General features: G+C 36.2%; 3 protein-coding genes and 1 long non-coding RNA gene across 6 annotated transcripts; 1 reads left to right on the top strand and 3 right to left on the bottom strand.

Annotated features, from left to right (window-relative positions):
• Nucleotides 1-786: 786 nt before the first annotated feature.
• LOC125502906 (60S ribosomal protein L11) lies at nt 787-2,144 on the bottom strand. Its single transcript, XM_048662384.1, has 4 exons — nt 2,037-2,144; nt 1,564-1,704; nt 1,292-1,478; nt 787-1,059 (listed from the first exon to the last, which is right to left on the bottom strand). Exons 1-4 carry the CDS (start codon nt 2,040-2,042, stop codon nt 821-823), a joined length of 573 nt encoding a protein of 190 aa, XP_048518341.1. The 5' UTR covers nt 2,043-2,144; the 3' UTR covers nt 787-820.
• Nucleotides 2,145-2,344: 200 nt separating this feature from the next.
• Nucleotides 2,345-6,368, top strand: LOC125502903 (dynein regulatory complex protein 1 homolog). The gene is made up of 13 exons (XM_048662381.1): nt 2,345-2,557; nt 2,897-3,009; nt 3,138-3,295; nt 3,409-3,612; nt 3,698-3,910; nt 3,958-4,260; nt 4,315-4,552; nt 4,708-4,949; nt 5,088-5,244; nt 5,427-5,628; nt 5,676-5,852; nt 5,914-6,089; nt 6,149-6,368. Exons 1-13 carry the CDS (start codon nt 2,430-2,432, stop codon nt 6,277-6,279), a joined length of 2,442 nt encoding a protein of 813 aa, XP_048518338.1. The 5' UTR covers nt 2,345-2,429; the 3' UTR covers nt 6,280-6,368.
• Nucleotides 6,293-16,467, bottom strand: LOC125502904. 3 transcript variants are annotated; one of them, XM_048662382.1, is made up of 16 exons: nt 16,149-16,465; nt 15,255-15,535; nt 12,608-12,705; nt 11,160-11,315; nt 10,978-11,106; nt 10,546-10,785; nt 10,041-10,169; nt 9,770-9,899; nt 7,920-8,042; nt 7,770-7,859; nt 7,589-7,712; nt 7,433-7,535; nt 7,112-7,227; nt 6,936-7,027; nt 6,789-6,878; nt 6,293-6,736 (listed from the first exon to the last, which is right to left on the bottom strand). In XM_048662382.1, exons 2-16 carry the CDS (start codon nt 15,531-15,533, stop codon nt 6,677-6,679), a joined length of 1,959 nt encoding a protein of 652 aa, XP_048518339.1. In that variant the 5' UTR covers nt 15,534-15,535; nt 16,149-16,465; the 3' UTR covers nt 6,293-6,676. The 3 variants fall into 3 exon arrangements, 2 of the variants coding, with proteins under 2 accessions (XP_048518339.1, XP_048518340.1); XM_048662383.1 differs by having other exon boundaries at nt 11,160-11,312; nt 16,149-16,464; XR_007280599.1 differs by lacking the exon at nt 6,293-6,736 and having other exon boundaries at nt 7,116-7,227; nt 16,149-16,467.
• A 770-nt stretch (nt 16,468-17,237) lies between these two features.
• Nucleotides 17,238-18,336, bottom strand: LOC125502905. Its single transcript, XR_007280600.1, has 2 exons — nt 17,803-18,336; nt 17,238-17,751 (listed from the first exon to the last, which is right to left on the bottom strand). It is a non-coding gene; the product is annotated as an uncharacterized LOC125502905 (long non-coding RNA).
• Between the last annotated feature and the right edge of the window lie 720 nt (nt 18,337-19,056).

The following is a 19,056-nucleotide window of genomic DNA, read 5'->3' on the forward strand; positions in this document are numbered from 1 at the left end:
TTCGGAAAGTCCACTTTCTGGGTGACAACTATAACACAAAAATAATAGGAAATTTTGTTCGAACAATTAAATTAAATGTAGCGATCTTGGGTTGAAAATAATAGAACTTCAGATAAGAGTTGCCTTTCGATTGATTGATTTTCCTCGATGACCTCAAGACACTGACACCTTTTACCTTCGAACGTGTAGAATCGACGTGTCGAAGTTTTCACTCGTTCGAAGAATCATGAGATCTTGTAATGAGTTGGGGGATACTGAGGAATATTTTTTCAACTGTGCGCTTTTAGCGCTCTGGGGGAGGCTGGACTCTGGCGAACCATAGGTATATGTATGTTTCTAAATATAATAATTGTGTTCAAATATTCGATGTATTATACGTGGCGTTGTTATATGGGCTCAAACTGTAAGTGGCTTAAAGTTAGCGAGTGACCCTAAACAAACAAAATAAATTTGTTGGACATGTCCGCTGTTAATCACTTTGGGCAAAAACCGAAACAAACCTTCGTAAGTTTCTATAGAACTTCACTAAGAACAATTCATAGGTTAACCTTTAATTGGAAAGTGACCGGCACTTAGGAAATGTAATTTCAAAAACTGTTGCATATGAGAGAACTACACTGAAATAACCGCTGTTAACTCTTTAAGCACAATTAAATGAGAAGTTTGCACTGAACGACACACCACTAAACAGGACTTTGTTAACGAAATAACGGAAAAGACAACATGTCAATGTAGGAAACGGAAGGATGTTGGTAATTGCGGTCATTTGAAAGACAAAAAATAATATAATTGCTCAGCAAAACTTTATAAGTTTATTAACTTATTTTTTGCTACCCAAAATGATTCCGTCATACTTCTGTTGGAACCATTTCATAGCGTCCTCCTTAGTAAGTCGGTGGGGGAAACCAACTTTACCTTGTTTCCTCCTTCTATGTGCTACATTGAATCCGGGTCTTCCCAACACGACGTAGAAGTCCAAACCGTAAATTCCTATGCTGGGGTCATATTTAATACCCAAGTCGATATGCTCTTGGATACCAAACCCAAAGTTTCCGGATGCTTAAGACATAAAAAAACATTTTTAGGTAATTTAGATTTTGAAGCCCACAACAGAAAAATACAGGAATCTCGATAATTGGACGAAAATCCGAAAAAATAAAAGGTTTTACCTCAGACTACAAAAATAGCCAAAACATCATGTCTTTGATAATTGGAGAATATAGAATTTACTTTAATAAACGCTCTAGTATAAAAACAAGTTTAAAAGCTCAACTTTACAAAATAGACATACCTGAGAAATTGTTCCTTCGCAACTCGTATTCTCGAACTTTCAAGCCCCTTTCTAAGATTTCTTCTGCCTTGGCACCTCTAATGGTACAGTGAACCGCAATTTTTTCATTACGACGAATGCCGAAGGACCTGACAGTCAATCTGGCCTTTGAAAACACAGGCTGTTGACCGGTAAGCTGTTCCAGTACCTGGAGAGAATGAACTCATGTAAATATGCAAAAGCAGCCAGCCCAAGTTCAGTTTTCCAGAGAAATCGGCTGGTAAAGCTCTTACCTTGGCTGCTCTGGTAAGCCTGTCTCCACTTTCGCCTACACAGATGTTTAGGCAAAGTTTTCGAATGTGCAAGTCCCGCATTACATTTTTGGACTTATCCTTCACTTCCTTCCTCTCCTTTTTGGTCGTTTTAGCAACGGGCTGCAATAAAAGCAACATTTTAGGTTAGATTTTTTGCAACAAATGTAATCTAGTTGCACCTTAAGAAACGTAGTTTCTCATCTAAATTGTTAAAAAAACATGTGATTTTATGTGGTTTAGGAAATCAACCACAAAATAGCTAGTTTTAGTTTCTACACTACACGTAAAAACATGTAATTTGACAAAATACCCTAAGTCCCAGCGAAAAAATATGAAATAGAATAAATAGGTCGAAATACTTTCTCGTTTTCCATGATAAATTTCACAATTTTCCCAGTTAATTTAATAAGATGAATTAAGAATAGAAATCAAAAATAAAAATTAGTACCTACCGCCATTGTCACTTTTATCGAAGAAATGCTAATCGGTTTTGTCAAAAACGTCAACAAATGAAAACCTACAGAGTTGCCAGCGGAGTTAAGCGTTGTCAGCTTGTGCCGGGAGGCGAATTCGATTAGCATCCGCACACCTCAGCCACGCACGCACCAAATGAGCACTTGCATATCTGGAGATATTTCCTACATGCATAAAACTTCTACCTATTCAAATTAATAATTAGTTATCATTTCATTAAATTACCGATTTTATTGGCCTTCTGGTGTATAATTTTGGGACGGGATTGGTTGGTTGCTATGGCGAGCTTAGAAATTTGATTGATCGAATTTATTTTATTGCGCTACGATAGAGTAACTTAAACAGTTTTCGTATTTAATTGTCACGCTAAAATGTCTTCAAGAAGAAGTACTGAAATTATTGAAGATCTTGAACCGCAAGTTACTTCTTCTGATCCGAATGAGCGCAAGCTGGCCAGGCGGTTAAGAATTGAGCGCAGATGGGAAGCGTTGAAGAAAAGGTTTGATTTTTTAATTTATTACAGGAATAGAATGTTAAAATTATCAGTTTTTCAGTTCCAAAATATACACGGTGACTCAAGTACGAAAAAATGAGTTCAAAAGTTGCTTGCAAAATTATTAACGAATGCATTTCACCGTAGATTTCCGGTTGGATTCGGGTCAATTAAAAATTCAAATGTTAACTTATATGGCAAAATTTGAACACCATTTTACGCACTCACTCAAAAGTTCCACAACAGTTAAGAAGACTGGAAATTTTTGTTTTTCCAGTTAAAATCCGTCTTGTTTATTCGGAATTAGTCTTCGTTGTATATGTGCTTACAATATTATTGTTGTAGCAAGCAAAGTGTTCAACAGGTAGACAAACTGGTGCAAGGCGACGAGGAATTTAACGAGATACAAATTCAGTTAAAGAAAAGCGCGGAATTATTGGAAAAGTTTCTAATAGAAGGTAAATTAAAACATGTTGTCTTTTACAGGCTTCCTTGACCCATCCAAGTTATATTTTATTTCACAAATCCGTGCAATGCATTTTTTTTCAAATTAACAAATAAGCAAAATTTCACTGGCTCCTTACAGGTGAAGAATATATTACGAACGTTCGAGTGGCGAATGATTCCAGAGAAGTGGACAGAAGGGAATCAGAAGGATTAAACAAAGAAAAGATTTACGAACAATTAGATGAAGAAGCGCAGGCCGCTAGTGAGCTTTTCAACAACATTGCCAACAAATGGGCGGTAATGATCATTAAATAAAATTATACTGAGAACCAGTGAATAAAATGAGTAGAAACTCGCCTGTTTGCCAAGATATTTTAGTGCAAAAACCCCCAATAAAAGAAAATTTGCAGTCAATTCAACGCCAAAACGATCCTCTGCAAATAAACGAAGCTATAATGGAGCAAAAGGAGAAATGTGACTTGTTGATCAGTCAAAAGGATGGAATAATTGCGATGTTGAATGAGGAGCTGCGAAATGCTGACAAACAATTCGCTAAAGATCAAAGAAAACAAATGGAAGATGTCAACACTCTATCACAAAGAATTGAAAAGCAGGTAAGTTCGGTCCTTTAACCAAGGGTTTAACCTTGGAATACTAATACTTGAGACTAGTTGAACCATACATGCTCAACTGATGCAGATATCGTTTATGAGACGCGCATATCGAGAAGAGCTCAATATACTGGAAAATGTAATACAGCATGAGAGAGAAGCGCTAATTGAAGTGACCGATAAGAAATGGGAAGAGTTATTTAGAAAGCGTGAAAATCAAGAAATATCCAATAGCAAGGCAAAGTTTGAGCAAGTTGAGGAGTTTGATCAAAGAATGGAGTCACTGCGAATGGACTTTCAGGTTTGATAGATCAGTGAAACTTGGAGTCTTCTTCAAAAAAAGTGTAGGAGCATTTTAGGGAGACCAAGATTAAGTTGGAGAACGACATAGAAGAGCTTCAACGGGAATTGGAGAAAATCAAAGCTCTGGCATTGCTTAACAGTGAGAAGCTGGATTATAACTATCAGATCCTTAAAAAGAGGGAGGATGAAAACATTATAATAAAATCCCAGCAGAAGAGGAGAATGAACAAATTGCAAGACGTGATCAACGGCCTGAGAACGAAAATTTCTGAGTACGAATCCCGCATGTCAAATAAAATTAAAAAACTGTCCGAGAGTATTAAGAAGTTGCATAAATCCATCATTGATGTAAGCACTTAATGTTTGATTATTAGAGTTGAACAAACCAGGAATTTTCCACAGGTGGAAGCCAAAGCTGACCACTTTGCCCACGTAAACGACGAGAAGTTCCACATGCTATGGGAAATGAATAAAAACCGCACTTTGGCAGTTTTGAAGAAAATTCTGGACACCGATAAAATTCTCTACGAGCAGCAGATGGGACTCGAATGGGACCCACCACAGAACTTTATCGTCGACAAAAAGTCATTGCCGAGTTACCGGTTGGCTGTTAATAATGTGCCTGCAGAGTTTCTACACGGTAAAAATGCATTATCGTAGAGCAATTGATCTTGTTTCTGATTTTTTGCTACTCTCAAGTACCTCTTATCACAAAGAAAGTTGTTCCCATGTAAATCGCAATTTAATAGCGTTACAAACTTTGCGTCTGCTTCATATACATTTTTGTCGACACAGATGGCAAGTCGGTAGAGTCGAGATCAGTAGGACAAATACTGTCCGTCCAAACCATCTTCCAAGATAGCGAATCTTTAGATTCCAATCTGCAGGATAACAGCAACTACATGAAGGTATTAAAGCACATATTGACTCGAATCTCGGACAAATCGGGATTTTTGGCTGAAAAACGTCTCAAAGAGCTCCTGAAGGGATATACGGACGATCAGAAGAATATCGTCCGATTGGATAATGTTTTTGCTGTGAGTGGTTTCATTTACTCACGTTTTGGTCTTAATGCAACTTTCAGCGCTGAAAAATTAAATAGCACTCTATCAATTGTAGTTTTCCAGCCGCAGGAATTAAATATTTTTATTTATTTATTATTTATTTTTTCTTAGGCGATCGGCATTCAAGGCATTGACTATATCAATGTTTTGTTTAAACATTTCCAACCATACACGTATTGTCCAGTTTGCCAGGGATCAATGGGAACTTCGGCTTCCCGTATTGATAGTAGAACTTCAGCCTCATCTCAAATTTCATCGATATTTTCTAGTAAGTTTTCCAGACAAATGAGTATATTTTGAATAAATACATTGAAAGGGAAATCACATGCCAACGGAACAACTTAAGTGGATTATCGCCATTCCTTTCAAAAGAATTGAATAGTCTAAAAATGGGGAAAATCGAATGAATTGCATTCTGCTCATTTTATTCAGTACAGTTTGCCTCTTTAGGATTTGGAGATGCCTCAAATTTCTACATACCAGAACTAGACGATGTTATTGATGCCATTCGCCAGCCTGATGTGGTGCTTGGTTCCATTATTTCCCAATTGGTTAACACTGAGGATCTGGCAGAAGAACCAGACTCCGTGTCTGAGGCGTCCGAACATGAAGCCATTGAAGATATTTGCGGAGTGGCAGGTTTGGAGCAATAGTGAGTCGCTTAAAATGAGAATGAAGGCGAAACTGCAAAAATGTTAGCTTTGCAGATAAAACTAAGGATAAGGTGAAGGCAGTGTCATCCAAAAAGAAAATATCCAGCATGCGATTAACTGATTTATCCGCCTGCCAGTTTCGGCACCCTTTGGTGATTAGTCCTGTTTATGTGCTAAGGGCTTTAAAGGAGTTTGTTGCGTCTTATTATGTGCGCACGTCCGGGTAAAGTTTGGATACTGAATAGACCCCCAATGGGTCACTAATTTTATGCTTATTGGCCCAGAGTTCCTACCACTGGAGCCAGATTAGAGAAGAAACGATTAACCATATCGAGATATTTAACAGAACGTGACATCAAAACCTACTGGGAAAAGTTCAGGCAGAATTTCGGCGAAGACCGTGTGAGGGTTTGGAACGCTCTTTTGGAAGGCCTGAAGAAATATCACGAAATTCTGAAAGGTTTTTGCTGGATTATCCATTCAATTTCAATGAGGGGCCAAGAAGGTGTAGGTTTTTAGATCGCCGGACGATTTGTGATGACGTAATGCGACTTCGCAAAGAGAATGCTGAGCTTAAGCGACTTCTGGCCAACTATTTGGACCACCACGAATTTTTGACTCCGACGTGCGCCAACGACAGGAACCCGTAATAAAACCCACTGGGCCAATTAAATTTTTTATTTACATTTTTATTACTTCCATTTATACTCAACACGTAATTAAAAATATTTTATGTGTCCTTGATAAAGCATTATTCGAGTACTTTCCTTGCTTGGATCTTTACCACATTTATATAAAAACTGTAAAACTTGTAAAGAGATAATGAACATTGAACATCAAGTATACCACGTCAATTAGGTAAATACATTGGCACCTAATATAGGTTTAATAAATACAACATAGACTTGTTATAAAATGAAGCAGATTTTCAGATTTCGAAAAATTCCTTATTCTAGCTAAGCTGTGATTAAGACGAAAATAGTGTTTGATGATTGATGAAAAGCCGCAAACATTTAACATTCAATCTATTGGGTGTCGGATAGTAAATTAAAAGTAATTTTTGTCTTTCAACCTTTTAATAAATACCGGCTCCATGTCTTCGTCTTCCTAAAAAAATAACTGTCTCTGTTAATCGATTCAAACGCTCATGGAAACCTACCGGAAAATACGAAGGAGCTTCGATCTCAACAGTATTCTGAGTAACTCCCTCCTTGCAAGTTAACCAAAACGTTTCCATCAGTCCTTTACCCTAAAACATTCGAAAGTTTAGTTTTTAATTTTGTCTAACCTGATAGGGAAAATTTACTTTCACTTCCACTAGTCCGCGTTCTTCGATCTTGTACCCGCCAATTGCATCCAGGGCTTTTTTCATTTCGAGGCTTATATGGATCTTTGATGCTGAAATGTAACTTTCATAAATTTGAATGATTTTCCACCAAATTTTCTCAAAGTTCTCTAGTTACTTAAAAAAATATATGTTACCTACACCCGTCGATTCCATTCTCGAAGCTGTATTTACGGTGTCTCCAAATAGGCAATATCTTGGCATTTTAGACCCAACTATCCCAGCCACTACTGGGCCTGTATGGGCTCCAGATCTAATAAATTATTCAGGTTAAGAGCGAAAATTTCCCATAAAATCATTTGTCGATTTCAAACCAAAAAAATGTCTTTAATTTGAATGCACTACTAAAACCATGCTTTCATCATAAATAACGCACTAAATTCCAGCAGCTAATTATTAAATGTACAACATTATTTGCTAACATTGCTAAAAAGATACTATTTTCTATAAATACGTACCTAATTTGAAGCTTTTCGGATTTTCTGTGCGGGATTTTAAAATGCCTGGAACCTGCAAGTAGATCCAAAGCCATACTGGCTATTTCCGATACGTGCTTATTGCCTGAAAATGAACAAAATAAGCTGCTGATGGATTAATTATCTGGAAAAAAATACCATTTTTTACAGGCAGCCCAGAAGCCACCATATAAGAATCGCCAATCGTTTCCACCTTGTACACATCATAACATTCAATACGAGAGTCAAACTGCTTGTAGATTTTATTTAAGAATGTTACCACCTGAAATTGGTTGGATTAGCAGGATTATCAACCGGAAGGAAGATTTGGGATTTTCACCTCGAGTGGTGTGCTGATGGCTGCAATTTCCGTAAACCCAACTATATCACTAAAATACACTGTGACCGACGCATAATATTCGGCAGGTACCTAGAAAAGCATTAAATTAATTATTTTCGTGCTTAATATCGTTAGTTAAATTAAACCTACTTGTCTGGTTTGCTTAAGTTGGGTCGCCACACTCGGAGGAAGCATTTGAAATAACAGCAGATCGCTTTTCTTTTTTTCCCTCTTCAATTCGTTGGCTTTTTTCGACAAGTTCGCAGCATATAACTGAAAATAGCATCGATCAAAAACATTACTTACTTAAGCAACATTTTTCAGTTGTAGAAAAAGCATTAGAATGCACTGTTCTTTTTTCTGGAAAGTGTTGAATGGTAAAAATTTCGGTAATTTTCTTATCCGATACAAGGGTTTTTATTTTTTTAAGCAAAAACTGTGCATTTATGCAGAAAAACTCAAAAGAGCTTTTTTGTTTACAACTAATAGTTGAATTGGAAAATAGTCCTAATTTAAAAAAAAACGTTATTGTACACATCTTTTCTGGAAATTATTGCGGTAATGTTCTCGCACAATACAACGGTTTTTATTATGTAAATCAAAAACTACGCATTTAAGCAACAAAACCCAAAAGAGCTTTCTTATTCCCAACTAAATGTGGAATTGATAAATAATTTTTATTTCCAGAAAAACCATTGGCGTGCTCCTGTTTTTCGCGGGAAAATATCAACTGCCAAATATTTATTTGCCGTAATTTTCTCAGATACGACAACAGTTTTCATTTTTTAAATAAAAAAAGTGTACAATTTAAGAGAAAATCAAAGGAAATTTTTCTTCCCAACCTGAATGTATTTGTTTTTTATTTGCAAAAAACCATTGGGGTGTAATAGTTAACCGGAAAGTATCAAATGCTAAATATTGCGGTAATTGTCTCGCACAGGATAACGGTTTTAAAAATAAAAAACTGCACGTTTCAAGGAAAAAACCCAAAAAGCATTTTCGTTCCCAATTTCATGTAGAATTTAATAATAAATTTATTTGCAGAAATACTCTTATCGCACACTATTTTTTTTCTGGAAAGAATCGGTTAAATATCGCGGAATTTTTTTCGAAGAAATCAACGGATTTCCTTTTTTAAATCAAAACCGGACCATTTAAGCAACAAACCCAAAAGACTTTTCTGTTCCTAATTTATGTTCCTTAATTCCTAATAAACGCAGAATTGCAAAACAGTTTTCATTTGCAGAAAAACCATTGGCGTGCTCTGGTTTTTTTATCTGGAAAGTATCAAATGTTAAATATTTAGGGCGGTTATTTTCTCTGAAACGACAAATGTTTTCATTTTTTACATGGAAAAATTTGAATTTTAAGAAAAAAAGTCAAAATAATGTTTTTCTTCCCAACTGAATGTGGAATTGGAAAATATTTTTGTTTGCAGCAAAGCCATTGGTTTTTTCAGAAAGTATCAAATGCTACTTATTACGGTAATTTTGCCGCACACTACAACGGTTTTACTTTTGCAATCAAAAGCTGTTCATTCCAGGAGAAAACCCAAATAATATAAAATTGAGAAATAATTTATATTTGCGCAAATGCCATTGACGTGCCCTGATTTTTTTCTGAAAATTACGAAATACGGTAGTTTTCAAGGAGAATACAATGGCGTTTATTTTGTAAATAAAAACTGAATATTTTACATACTTTTTATTAAGGGCGCCTTTAATCCCGAAAACTCTGATCCCGGAAATAATTGTCATTCACATTCAAGATGTTTTTGAGGAATTGGGTAAAGTAGTTTTGTGAAAGTAGTTCCTAAGAACCACCAGGTAAGACTTAGTTAATTCTTAAATCGAAAATGACTATTTAAGAGTCATAAAAAAGAGTGAGAGACTGCTATAAACGATATTTCTTATTTTCGACGGAAAACTATAAAATCTGCACTTTGGCATCTTGCGTATTGAAAAAATGCGCATTTTGTTACGCAGTTTCTTTAGACTTACCTGAATTGTTGCTACTGCATTATGAACCAGCCAAATAATCACAGGAGATACGGCTAAAACCACAATTAAAATTGTTATGCCCACTGCCTCTTGGTTGGCCGCATCTCGCAAATTTCCACTTACATATTCCCTATAAAATAACATTGCTGTTAATCGAGTTTCTCCATAATACTTTAAGCATTCAAAATTCGTGCAAACCCATAAACGATTATAACAGCAACGAGTTCAGGCTATTAATGCGGTCAAATGGTTAAAGCAATAAGGATCTTACCCAATAGTAACTCTAAGGGATCGTTGTAGTTTGCGTAACTCATCGGTGTATAAAGCAATTGAATCGAAATAATTAAGAGCCTCTGTATAGTTGGGTTCTCGTTGGATATTTCTTATTATAATATCATTTCTGGAAACAAACTTTGCTTTATTTATTGCCAGCGTATGGGGAAACGTAACAAGGAGTTGTATATGTTTTCTTTTAACTGTAGCATATAAAGAGGTAACAAGAGAAGTAATAAAATGTGACAATATTTAAAACAACCAATTTAGTACTCATTTTTACACCCCTGAAGTGAATCATCAGTGGTAAGCACAGTTTTCAACAAAATTTTTAGTTTTGCAGTCTACCAGAAAAATAGTTCTTGTGCGGTTTTGATGTGGCGGAAAACCGTCCTTTGTACCCCCAAAAAACCCAATCATCTTTGCACAATTAAACTAGCAATTAAACAGCAAAATATGTTCTATTCTAGAATGGCCTTACCGGAAACTGAAAATGTACTTACTGCTTCTTAATATTGCCATAATCAATCATCGTTTGAGACAAATTGTTATACTCCTGCTTCAATTTGGCCACGTAGTTCAACGAGGTGTTAAGTAGATCTTTGGCTATTGAATCGTGCTGAATATAGCTGATGTAGTTTTGCTTTTTCAATATACCTTTTCCGAAATAGTTGACGCCATAAACGCTCGCAATTCCCGTACTTTCAATGCTTTTCAACAAGTTCTTAAACGCCAATAAGTATCTAGAATAAAGAAGAAAAACGATCGTGTAGTGAATTGGAGCAAAAAGATGTTTGAGACAAGATTATTTAGACAAAAGTTTCGAGAAACAAATGCGCAATTCAAAAACACGTATTTCATACATTTATTTATCCTTCTTTTTGCTTCGCAAACATTTCTTTAAATAATGCATTTATTTAGTTTAGTTGGTTTACCTCCAAACACCGCTGGTGTCAGTTTCTTTAATTTGTTGCGTTAAATGTTCCAACATTGCTGCATTCACCGACGTATACCAAGCTAGTACATCTGTAAATGTTGTTTCTTCGGACTGATTCACTGTTTGTCTGTAAAATTTAATTGATTGGTTATTCCAACATTTTTTGCATCTGTATTGTACCTAAATGTTGTCAGATTGGTCAAAAAGGTTTCCTTATCCAAATACACCTTTCGACTACCATCAATCTGAAGATTCAACGGCGGCCAGAAACTCATATTCCCCAATGCTTCATTGGTCAGCTTGAATCTTGCCTTCAAATCGGTCCTCTCGGTCCTGCTTAACATTAACAACATTAACATGTTAACTTGCCAAATGTTGCAAGCTCCTCCCATTTGATTGGCTACAGTTACAGTAAAAAAACTAATAAACATGCTCCTGATGTAAATGTAACTTAAGTGAAATCGACAGCGCTTCTCGAGTGATGAAAGATGGGGAATCATGAATATTTTGAAAGGAATAATAGCAAGTCGTCACAAAGCACTAAATAAGTCTTTATTGAAATTGGGGACTAATAAGAAGACTTTAGGGCTTTTGAGCTTCGAGTCTTGCTTCAGCGCGTTCAACTGTCTATTGGAAAGAGAAAACGTGAAATTGAAACAATTGGAAATAGACAAAAGTATTAAATATGTCGCAAATAATGAAACTCAAAAGGGGATGATTGAGGAGAAAATATAAACTTTTTAAAGTCATACCAATCAATGTATCTCCGACAAAATAAAAATCTAATTTTGCTTGTTTGGACTTTTGAAACATTTTCTTTTAACATCGGGAACTAGACCGTCAAAATCGGCCTTAAATAGAGGAAAATGCAGGAAATTTCTTTTCCGAGATCGTACAAAATCACATAGTGTTTTTCAATGAACATTCAATGTACTATTTCTGGTCGACTCGGATGATAATCCGATTAAAATTAGCATAATTTCATTAGTCACAATAATTTCTATAGACACGTAAATAATAGAGCATGTCAACACTCGCAAATTGAACAGGAAATTGCTTCCAATCTCTAATCAAATAACTCACATCAATTTCAAATTAATGTGCTGTTTCTGGGTCTGGCGAATAAAAACTCGTTTTCTGCATAAAAGAAAAATAACTTTATTTGACCGGAGGAATTATATGGAAGATTTTGTTAAATACGTTTAGATTACACATAAATTATCATTTTCTTCACCTAAAATCCATGCTAAATTTGCGATTTAAACGAAGTGCAATGCTCAGTACGAATCGAATCCGCATAACAGTTAATTGAAAATTAAGGTCATCCCTCTAGAGAAAAACTACTTTGTCTGATTATTTATAGATCTTTACCCCAGTTGATGATAGAAAATTGGACCTATTTGCTTCTATCAATTCGGCCAATCAATGATTCACGGAAACTTAATTATCTTTATGTTCTGTGTGGGGAAAGTCGGCTACCCAAACATTAAAAAAGTTCGCCTGTTTCGGCCAATCCACCACCTACAAGATTCAAAGTTTCCCTTTTATTATTCCCCAGAAAACCGAGGTTTTTCATTAATTTTCCGGTTCTTAATTCAATTAGTTGGTTTCAATGCTACTTGACTTACTTTAGCTCTTTTCCGCCGGTGTAAAGGTAAAAGGCTACTTCAGACCTTTCGAGCTGCATTCGAGTGACGACTTTGCCCAATTCCGTCGCTGCAGTCACCTGAAACTCTTGATTTTAGCAACCGATTAAGCTTCTTAAAGTATTCTTCAAAATACTTGAGGATTTAACGTCTTAAAAATCCCGGTCTCTCCACTGTTGTTTTAGTGCCAAACTATGGAATTGTTTGGCTTTGCGCTCGTTCCAGTATTATACCACTTAATATACTTAACGAAAGTGAAAAAGTTTATTTATCTCAAATTCTATTCAAACATTAAAAGATACAGGATTCTGCGGGTATCGTGTGATTTTCGGGTTATTAAGCCGTCGTCAAAAGAAATTTGGTCCTGACGTTTTGCTAGCACGCATCGGAACCATCCTCAGCGTTATGCCGCATTAGGCAACACCATTTCGAAATTCAATGTTTGTTAAATGAAACTGCTATTTCCATTCTAGAACGTAGCCCGCATCGGTATTCTCGCTCGCACTCATATGCCTCCATGAGCGATGGACGATTGACTGTGCGTTGCCGCGTTCCAAATTGCTACCTTCACGGCTTGAAACTTTCTCGGAAATAACCGACTGCTCGAAAACAAAACTCAAACATTCTCTTGGTTATCTTATTCGTTACTTCGTAGTAACGGCGTGAAGGACACATGCGGTTATAAAATTGGAATAAATCGGGTGTTGAAGAGGAAAAAAATCCAGCAATGATATAACGCAAAAAGGCCCATAAAACTCATTCACCAGAGGCAAAACAAGCTGAAACAACGAGGTTTATGCCATAATATAAAAAAAACTAATCAAAATCTCAGTGGTTGTTGTTTGATTTATAGCCCAGTGCGCTCAAGTGGGAAAATTGGGGTGCATCCATTGAATTCACTTTGGGGCATATGAAACATCAAAAAAATATTCGCTCCAATAAAACTCCACAATGAAAATATCTGGCTCACCACGTACTCATTCTGCTTGTATTCTGTTGTTTACAATAGGTGTGTGTTTTTATTCCTTCAGTATACTTCCCCAAGAGCCATTTATTAAGTTAATTACATTCAACGAATGACTCATTAAAATATATGGACAGGATCATTATCGCTTTCCCGTTAAATATATGTGTAATTAAGGTTTCTGATGTGATCCCAGATCAATATAGGAGCTCAGTTTCGATAACGGAATTCAGTTAAAAGGGCGCTTTAATTGGAAAGTACAGCTTCACTTAGTTTCTTTTATTAAGACACTATTTTCGGTGCTATTCTTGGAGACACACTCAAAATATACCCTTAGGCGTCTGCTAATTTAAGCAATTAGTTGGCGTCCAGTGGTGGTTTATTTGTTTTCGTAGTCTACCGAAGCTTATTTATCCTTCAAATTATTTATTTGATTTATGGTTTGAATTAATGATTAATTCAAAATGAATAGAGAGAGATGAAATGAGGATATTTACAAAAAACTTTAGAATTGTTGGATAAATCGGAGTGGAGTCAATTTCATCTATCTTTAAAGTTCTTGTGCAATTTGAGAGGCTCATTCGAAGTCTGTTCAGCTTTTCAGGTCAACTTAATTACCAAATGTCCTTTAAAGGCGATTGAATGCGTGTTTCATATCCGATGGGATGCTGGTTAGTTCGGGAACTTAATTTAGGTGAAGTCACCCATCTGCTAATTCTGACAATGCTAAGAGCATACGGGCGTTACAAATTAAGGGAGACGGAAGCAAGTTAGCAAATTCAAGATTGTAACTCTAATTTTGGTGATTATTAGATACGTGACTAAAATGCAGTCAGTCCCAGAAGTAATGTCTAAATTCGTTTAAAATTCAGCGGTGTGTTTTATGGGAAGAATCTCGGACTTTTTATGCTTAAGAGTATCTTCTAGAAATAAACTCAAGCTTGCTCCAACATTTAGCATTTACAAATAACAATTGACTAGTTTGGGCTTTTTTCCAAAAAACAATCCGCTATGTTTACAACATCTTGCAAATATTTCTGGGAACTGTATTTTTTTTTATGACACATGTTCTTGTTCTTTCTACTTCTTCTTGTAATAAATGTTGCGCTCCTTACTTTATTGCAATCATTACACGTGATTTTCTCTACCTTGAAGAACTTCTGGTTAAGACTAAACCAGTTTCCCAATGGTTTAAATAAAATAATTCCCCATTTCTGCAGGAAATGGCTAAGTGATATTTAGGTACTTTTTTCTCAACAATTTCCAAGATTGCCTCCAAGGGCAAGAAAGATTCATTGGCGGGACCAACATAAATTTTAATCTTTCTCTGTTCGATAAAATTACAGAAGTAAATCTCTATTACCTTAGATAAATTAGGTCAAAGTCGTCCGATTACTTTGAACTGTTCTCGCAAAGAATTCTTCATACTTTGGACTTAATAAAATTGATCTCTGAACTTTTTTGCTTAACGCAGCACGCTGGAGATTTTATTTTTTTGACTGGTTATCTCTGAAAGTGGTGCGTTTTCGCCCGAAAATTCAAGCCATTCGTGTTTGGGAAACGCCAGGAAGAAATTATTGTGCACAATCAGATCATGTTCTCCTCATATCAAATTGTGTATCATGTGTATCATAAGAAATTGTGTATCATGTACATGTTGCTTACCTGATTTTCAACTTCTATGCTATCATTCTTCAAAATCATGATGTTCCTCAAGATTACGGACGTTTGCACAATCAATGCAAGTATTGGTATGAAAGGCAACACCAACATCTGCAGCAGATGCAATTTTCTGCCTCTTCCGTCGGCCGGATTGATCGACTTTGCACAGCAATATCCTCTGGGTACCGCTTGCGAAACGTCCTCAGAACTTACCGATCTGATCGAAGCATCCTCGCAGTCTTTTATGTGATTTGTGATTGCTTTCTGATTGTTGATAGACATAGCTGGAATTAGTCGATTAGTTTAGGTGTTTTCGAGCCGTTCAAACTCCTGAAGATTCACCAGTAAAAATGATTGAAAAATTGAACAATATATCAAGAAGAAAATACTTTTTGAATTTAGGAGTGATAAAAGTTGACTAAAACCTCGCACAAGAAACATTTAAACATAGTTCTGAAAACATATGAATCTTGTCAATATCAGACACTCTACAAAGCCGGCTTCGAGCCCATCGGCTCTCATCAATCGTGTTTAGCCTGAAAATAACACTCACAAACACGCAATTTTATTTTGCCAATGCAAAATATTTCTTCCGTATGCTTCAAAATGCAGTTGAATTTTATATTGCCTGAACCCGACAGGAAAAAATGACTTCGTGTAACCTTCCTGTCGACCGATCAAGTGTACGTGTTAATTAATAAAGACTTATTGGAAATTTGACTCCAATTATTCGATGGGACATGTTTTTAATTGAATCGCTTTGCTTTCGGCTTCAATTAAGCTTCGGGCGAAAAAGTTTATTACAAATCGGTCTTTCATTGGGAGATTGTTTAGTCCATTGCAGGAAAAGCTCGAACATTTGCATCATCTATCCAGCCAGTTTGGAAATTTACTTACCAGTTACGCCTTTAATCCCTTTTTATATCCAGCCACATAATAAGAAATACCCTTTTTTCAGAAATGTATTTAACGTAAAACGGGTTTAGGCAGTTCATAGCAAGCAAGGCATTTTCCCACATTTGACTAGTTTGCAATGCAAAGCAATGCGATGCGATGCGATTTTTCACAGATAATCCGATAAAACATTATCCGAAAATGCGGCTCACTAAACTAAATGTGTCGGTTGAAAAGTAAGAGTCGATGCTCTGCCAAAACACGCAAAATGTATTTTCGTATGCTGTTTTTTTACGGATAGTGTTCTAAGGACTTTCAACTAACAAATCCCATTGGCGATTGAATTGTGGTGTAGTTATAATCAAAGTTATTTTTAGATAAGTTACGTCGATTAAAACGAGATTTGAAAAATACATTAGAGGCAATAATAGAGCGTGCATTCTATTATTTTTATCGCCCGAATAATGCGCTTAGGGCTAATAGGTAGAACATTAAAAAAAATCCAACGCTTACCGAGCTCTGGCAATTCTAGCGTTGACTAGGTCACATCAATTATCAAAAAAACCCTATAATTTTACGTTTTGAAGTTTTCTAAGATATTTAATTCGCCAAACAACCCTCTCGAGACTGCCCTTCAATAGAGACTGAACTCACTTGTTGCGGAGTTTTGCCACATTTTTACTGGAAACTTGCGCTCCACTTTCCCTCCGCTTTTCCCTCTGATGTGTGAATAATTACTTATCGATATCTTCCGTAGAAACTCTATTACGTGCCGTTTGATGTCTAGTAATGTATAAGTTGGAAAACTATGTTTCTGCGTCAATAATGCCCAGGTTTATTTTAACTGCAATTTTAATTAAAACGCAACAATGGTAAAGATGTTCAGTTGGCCGGATTGTGAACATTTTTTTGGATCCTTAGTAAATTAATTTTTTTAGAGCGTTTCCACATATTAACGCTTTCCAAATTTTGCGGAGGAGGGCAGGAAGCAAAAAATACACAGCTGATAAAGGGGGTTTTTGGTGTTATTGCTGCGATATCACTTTTCCAAACCGAACAATAAAGTAAAATTGGGTCGATTTAAACGGAAAATTATGTAATATTTCATATGTATTTTTGTTATAAATGTTTTTTACAATGCTACAATGCTGTTATTGCAAGTTTCACCTTGTTTCAGTTTTTAGTTTTCGCATGAGCCGTCTTAGAAAAAGGCATGAATGACTCTGAATCCAGCCGTTGCTTCGTAGCCCTTTTACACTTCCGAAGCTCTAGTTTACATGTTATTTTTTAACCGGCAAATAATTAAGATTTAAACTAGGTGGATGCTCTGGTACGGATCCAAATGGGTTCGGCCCAAAGCCTCCTAGAGGGCCAGGCGGTCCGGGAGGTCCTGGTGGTCCGAACGGTCCTGGAGGTCCTGGAGGTCCTGGAGGTCCTGGAGGTCCTGGAGGCTGCAGAAAACCTTCTGGTCCCCCTGGGCCTCCTGGTCCCCCTGGGCCTCCTGGTCCACCCGGGCCTCCAGGTCCTCCAGGTCCTCCAGGCCCTCCAGGTCCAAGACCTCCTCCTCCCCCAGTGCCTCCTACGCCTCCGTTTCCACCCACTCCTCCTAAAATCATGGCAAAATTAACTTTTTTATTTTCTTTAATACACTATTTACCTTGAGGTCCGATAATATGCTCGTATGGATTAGGAACATGAACGTACCGTCCAGAGTCATCCGGTTGGTAACCTCCGGCGCCGTCCGGCCGATATTGGCCTAAAATGAATATTATTTGAATGTTGATAGAATTTAAAAAATTGGTCAAACTAATGAAAGCTTAAACTTATGAAATCCCACACATTAGAAATGCGTCTAAACTCAGTTCGGTTGCACCGATTTTATTTGATTTTAAATCAGTTTGCAACATTTCATGTATAAATCAATTATGTGGGTTTGTCTCAATCTTCCACAAAAATGAATCACTGCCACATTAGATTGTTAAATTTCCAAATTCCTCGCATTACGGTATCGTTCGTAAAGTTCAAGGCGATGATATATTAATAAAATGTAATAATTTAAATAAATATTTATAATCATCCTTGACAATCTGCTAACCTGAATGGTTTCTCTATTAAAAAGATCTTCTGTTCAAGCTTGGTGAGAATCACACACATTTTTGTAAAAAAATTGTTCAGATTCCCACTGTTCGAAAATGACAAGGTGCTGTTTCTAATGAAACAATGATTTTAAGAAAACATGATCAATATAGATAAAATTTAAAAAAATATATTATTTTATGGACGTTTGTTGATGGTTTAGGGTAAAACCAATTAATGCATTTTCAGTGGAATTGTCCCTTTCCATCCAATATTACAAAGCATCGAAAATTGACAAAATAAACAAGAGCACAATGAGAGTCGTCATTAATCTTGATCAATGTTGCACCCCATTAGAATTAAATTTTTCACAAATATAATTTTTTCTGGCCATTTCAACCAACAGAAATGACAAGCAAAAAATGTAAATAATCGCGAAAAAAATTGCCAAGTTCAACAATTAATCACAAATGTCTCAATGGATGCAATAGATCCAAATTGACAGCGCAAATGAAGTGAAAGTTTCCTTATTCACTGCTAATATTTTCAAACCGATGGCTGATGTGGTTGCTCAGAAATGCGTCTCAGAAGAGCATACGTCAGAAATAAAAAACGCGCAAAATTTTTCTAAAGTTTAAGAATTCATTCTGAACAGAGCATTTGCTCAAATAGCACCAAATTCACACAAAAAGTAAACGGAAGCTTGTACTACTGATTTCTGATACCCAGGTTCCAAAATTCGGCGCAGTTGCTCAGATAAAAACATCGGAAGAGCAGAGCGCAAATTTAAAAATCGCGCAAAAACTATCCAAAGTTCAGCAATGAATTATGAAGA

The sequence above is a fragment of the Dendroctonus ponderosae genome, unplaced genomic scaffold (assembly GCF_020466585.1).
Source record: "Dendroctonus ponderosae isolate FM_Combo_2020 unplaced genomic scaffold, Dpon_F_20191213v2 Dpon_F_20191213_105, whole genome shotgun sequence".
Taxonomy (NCBI): Eukaryota; Metazoa; Arthropoda; class Insecta; order Coleoptera; family Curculionidae; genus Dendroctonus; species Dendroctonus ponderosae.

Coding starts and splice junctions, on each gene's coding strand:
- LOC125502904 (XM_048662382.1), bottom strand. CDS start 15,533: ATGTCTATCAACAATCAGAAAGCAATCACAAATCACATAAAAGACTGC. Junction 10,170..10,545: donor TATGGCAATATTAAGAAGCA/GTAAGTACATTT, acceptor GTTTGTTTCCAG/AAATGATATTATAATAAGAA. Junction 9,900..10,040: donor TCCCTTAGAGTTACTATTGG/GTAAGATCCTTA, acceptor GTTATTTTATAG/GGAATATGTAAGTGGAAATT.
- LOC125502903 (XM_048662381.1), top strand. CDS start 2,430: ATGTCTTCAAGAAGAAGTACTGAAATTATTGAAGATCTTGAACCGCAA. Junction 3,010..3,137: donor GGAAAAGTTTCTAATAGAAG/GTAAATTAAAAC, acceptor GGCTCCTTACAG/GTGAAGAATATATTACGAAC. Junction 4,553..4,707: donor GCCTGCAGAGTTTCTACACG/GTAAAAATGCAT, acceptor TTGTCGACACAG/ATGGCAAGTCGGTAGAGTCG.
- LOC125502906 (XM_048662384.1), bottom strand. Junction 1,479..1,563: donor GGCTTACCAGAGCAGCCAAG/GTAAGAGCTTTA, acceptor CATTCTCTCCAG/GTACTGGAACAGCTTACCGG. Junction 1,060..1,291: donor GCGAAGGAACAATTTCTCAG/GTATGTCTATTT, acceptor TTATGTCTTAAG/CATCCGGAAACTTTGGGTTT.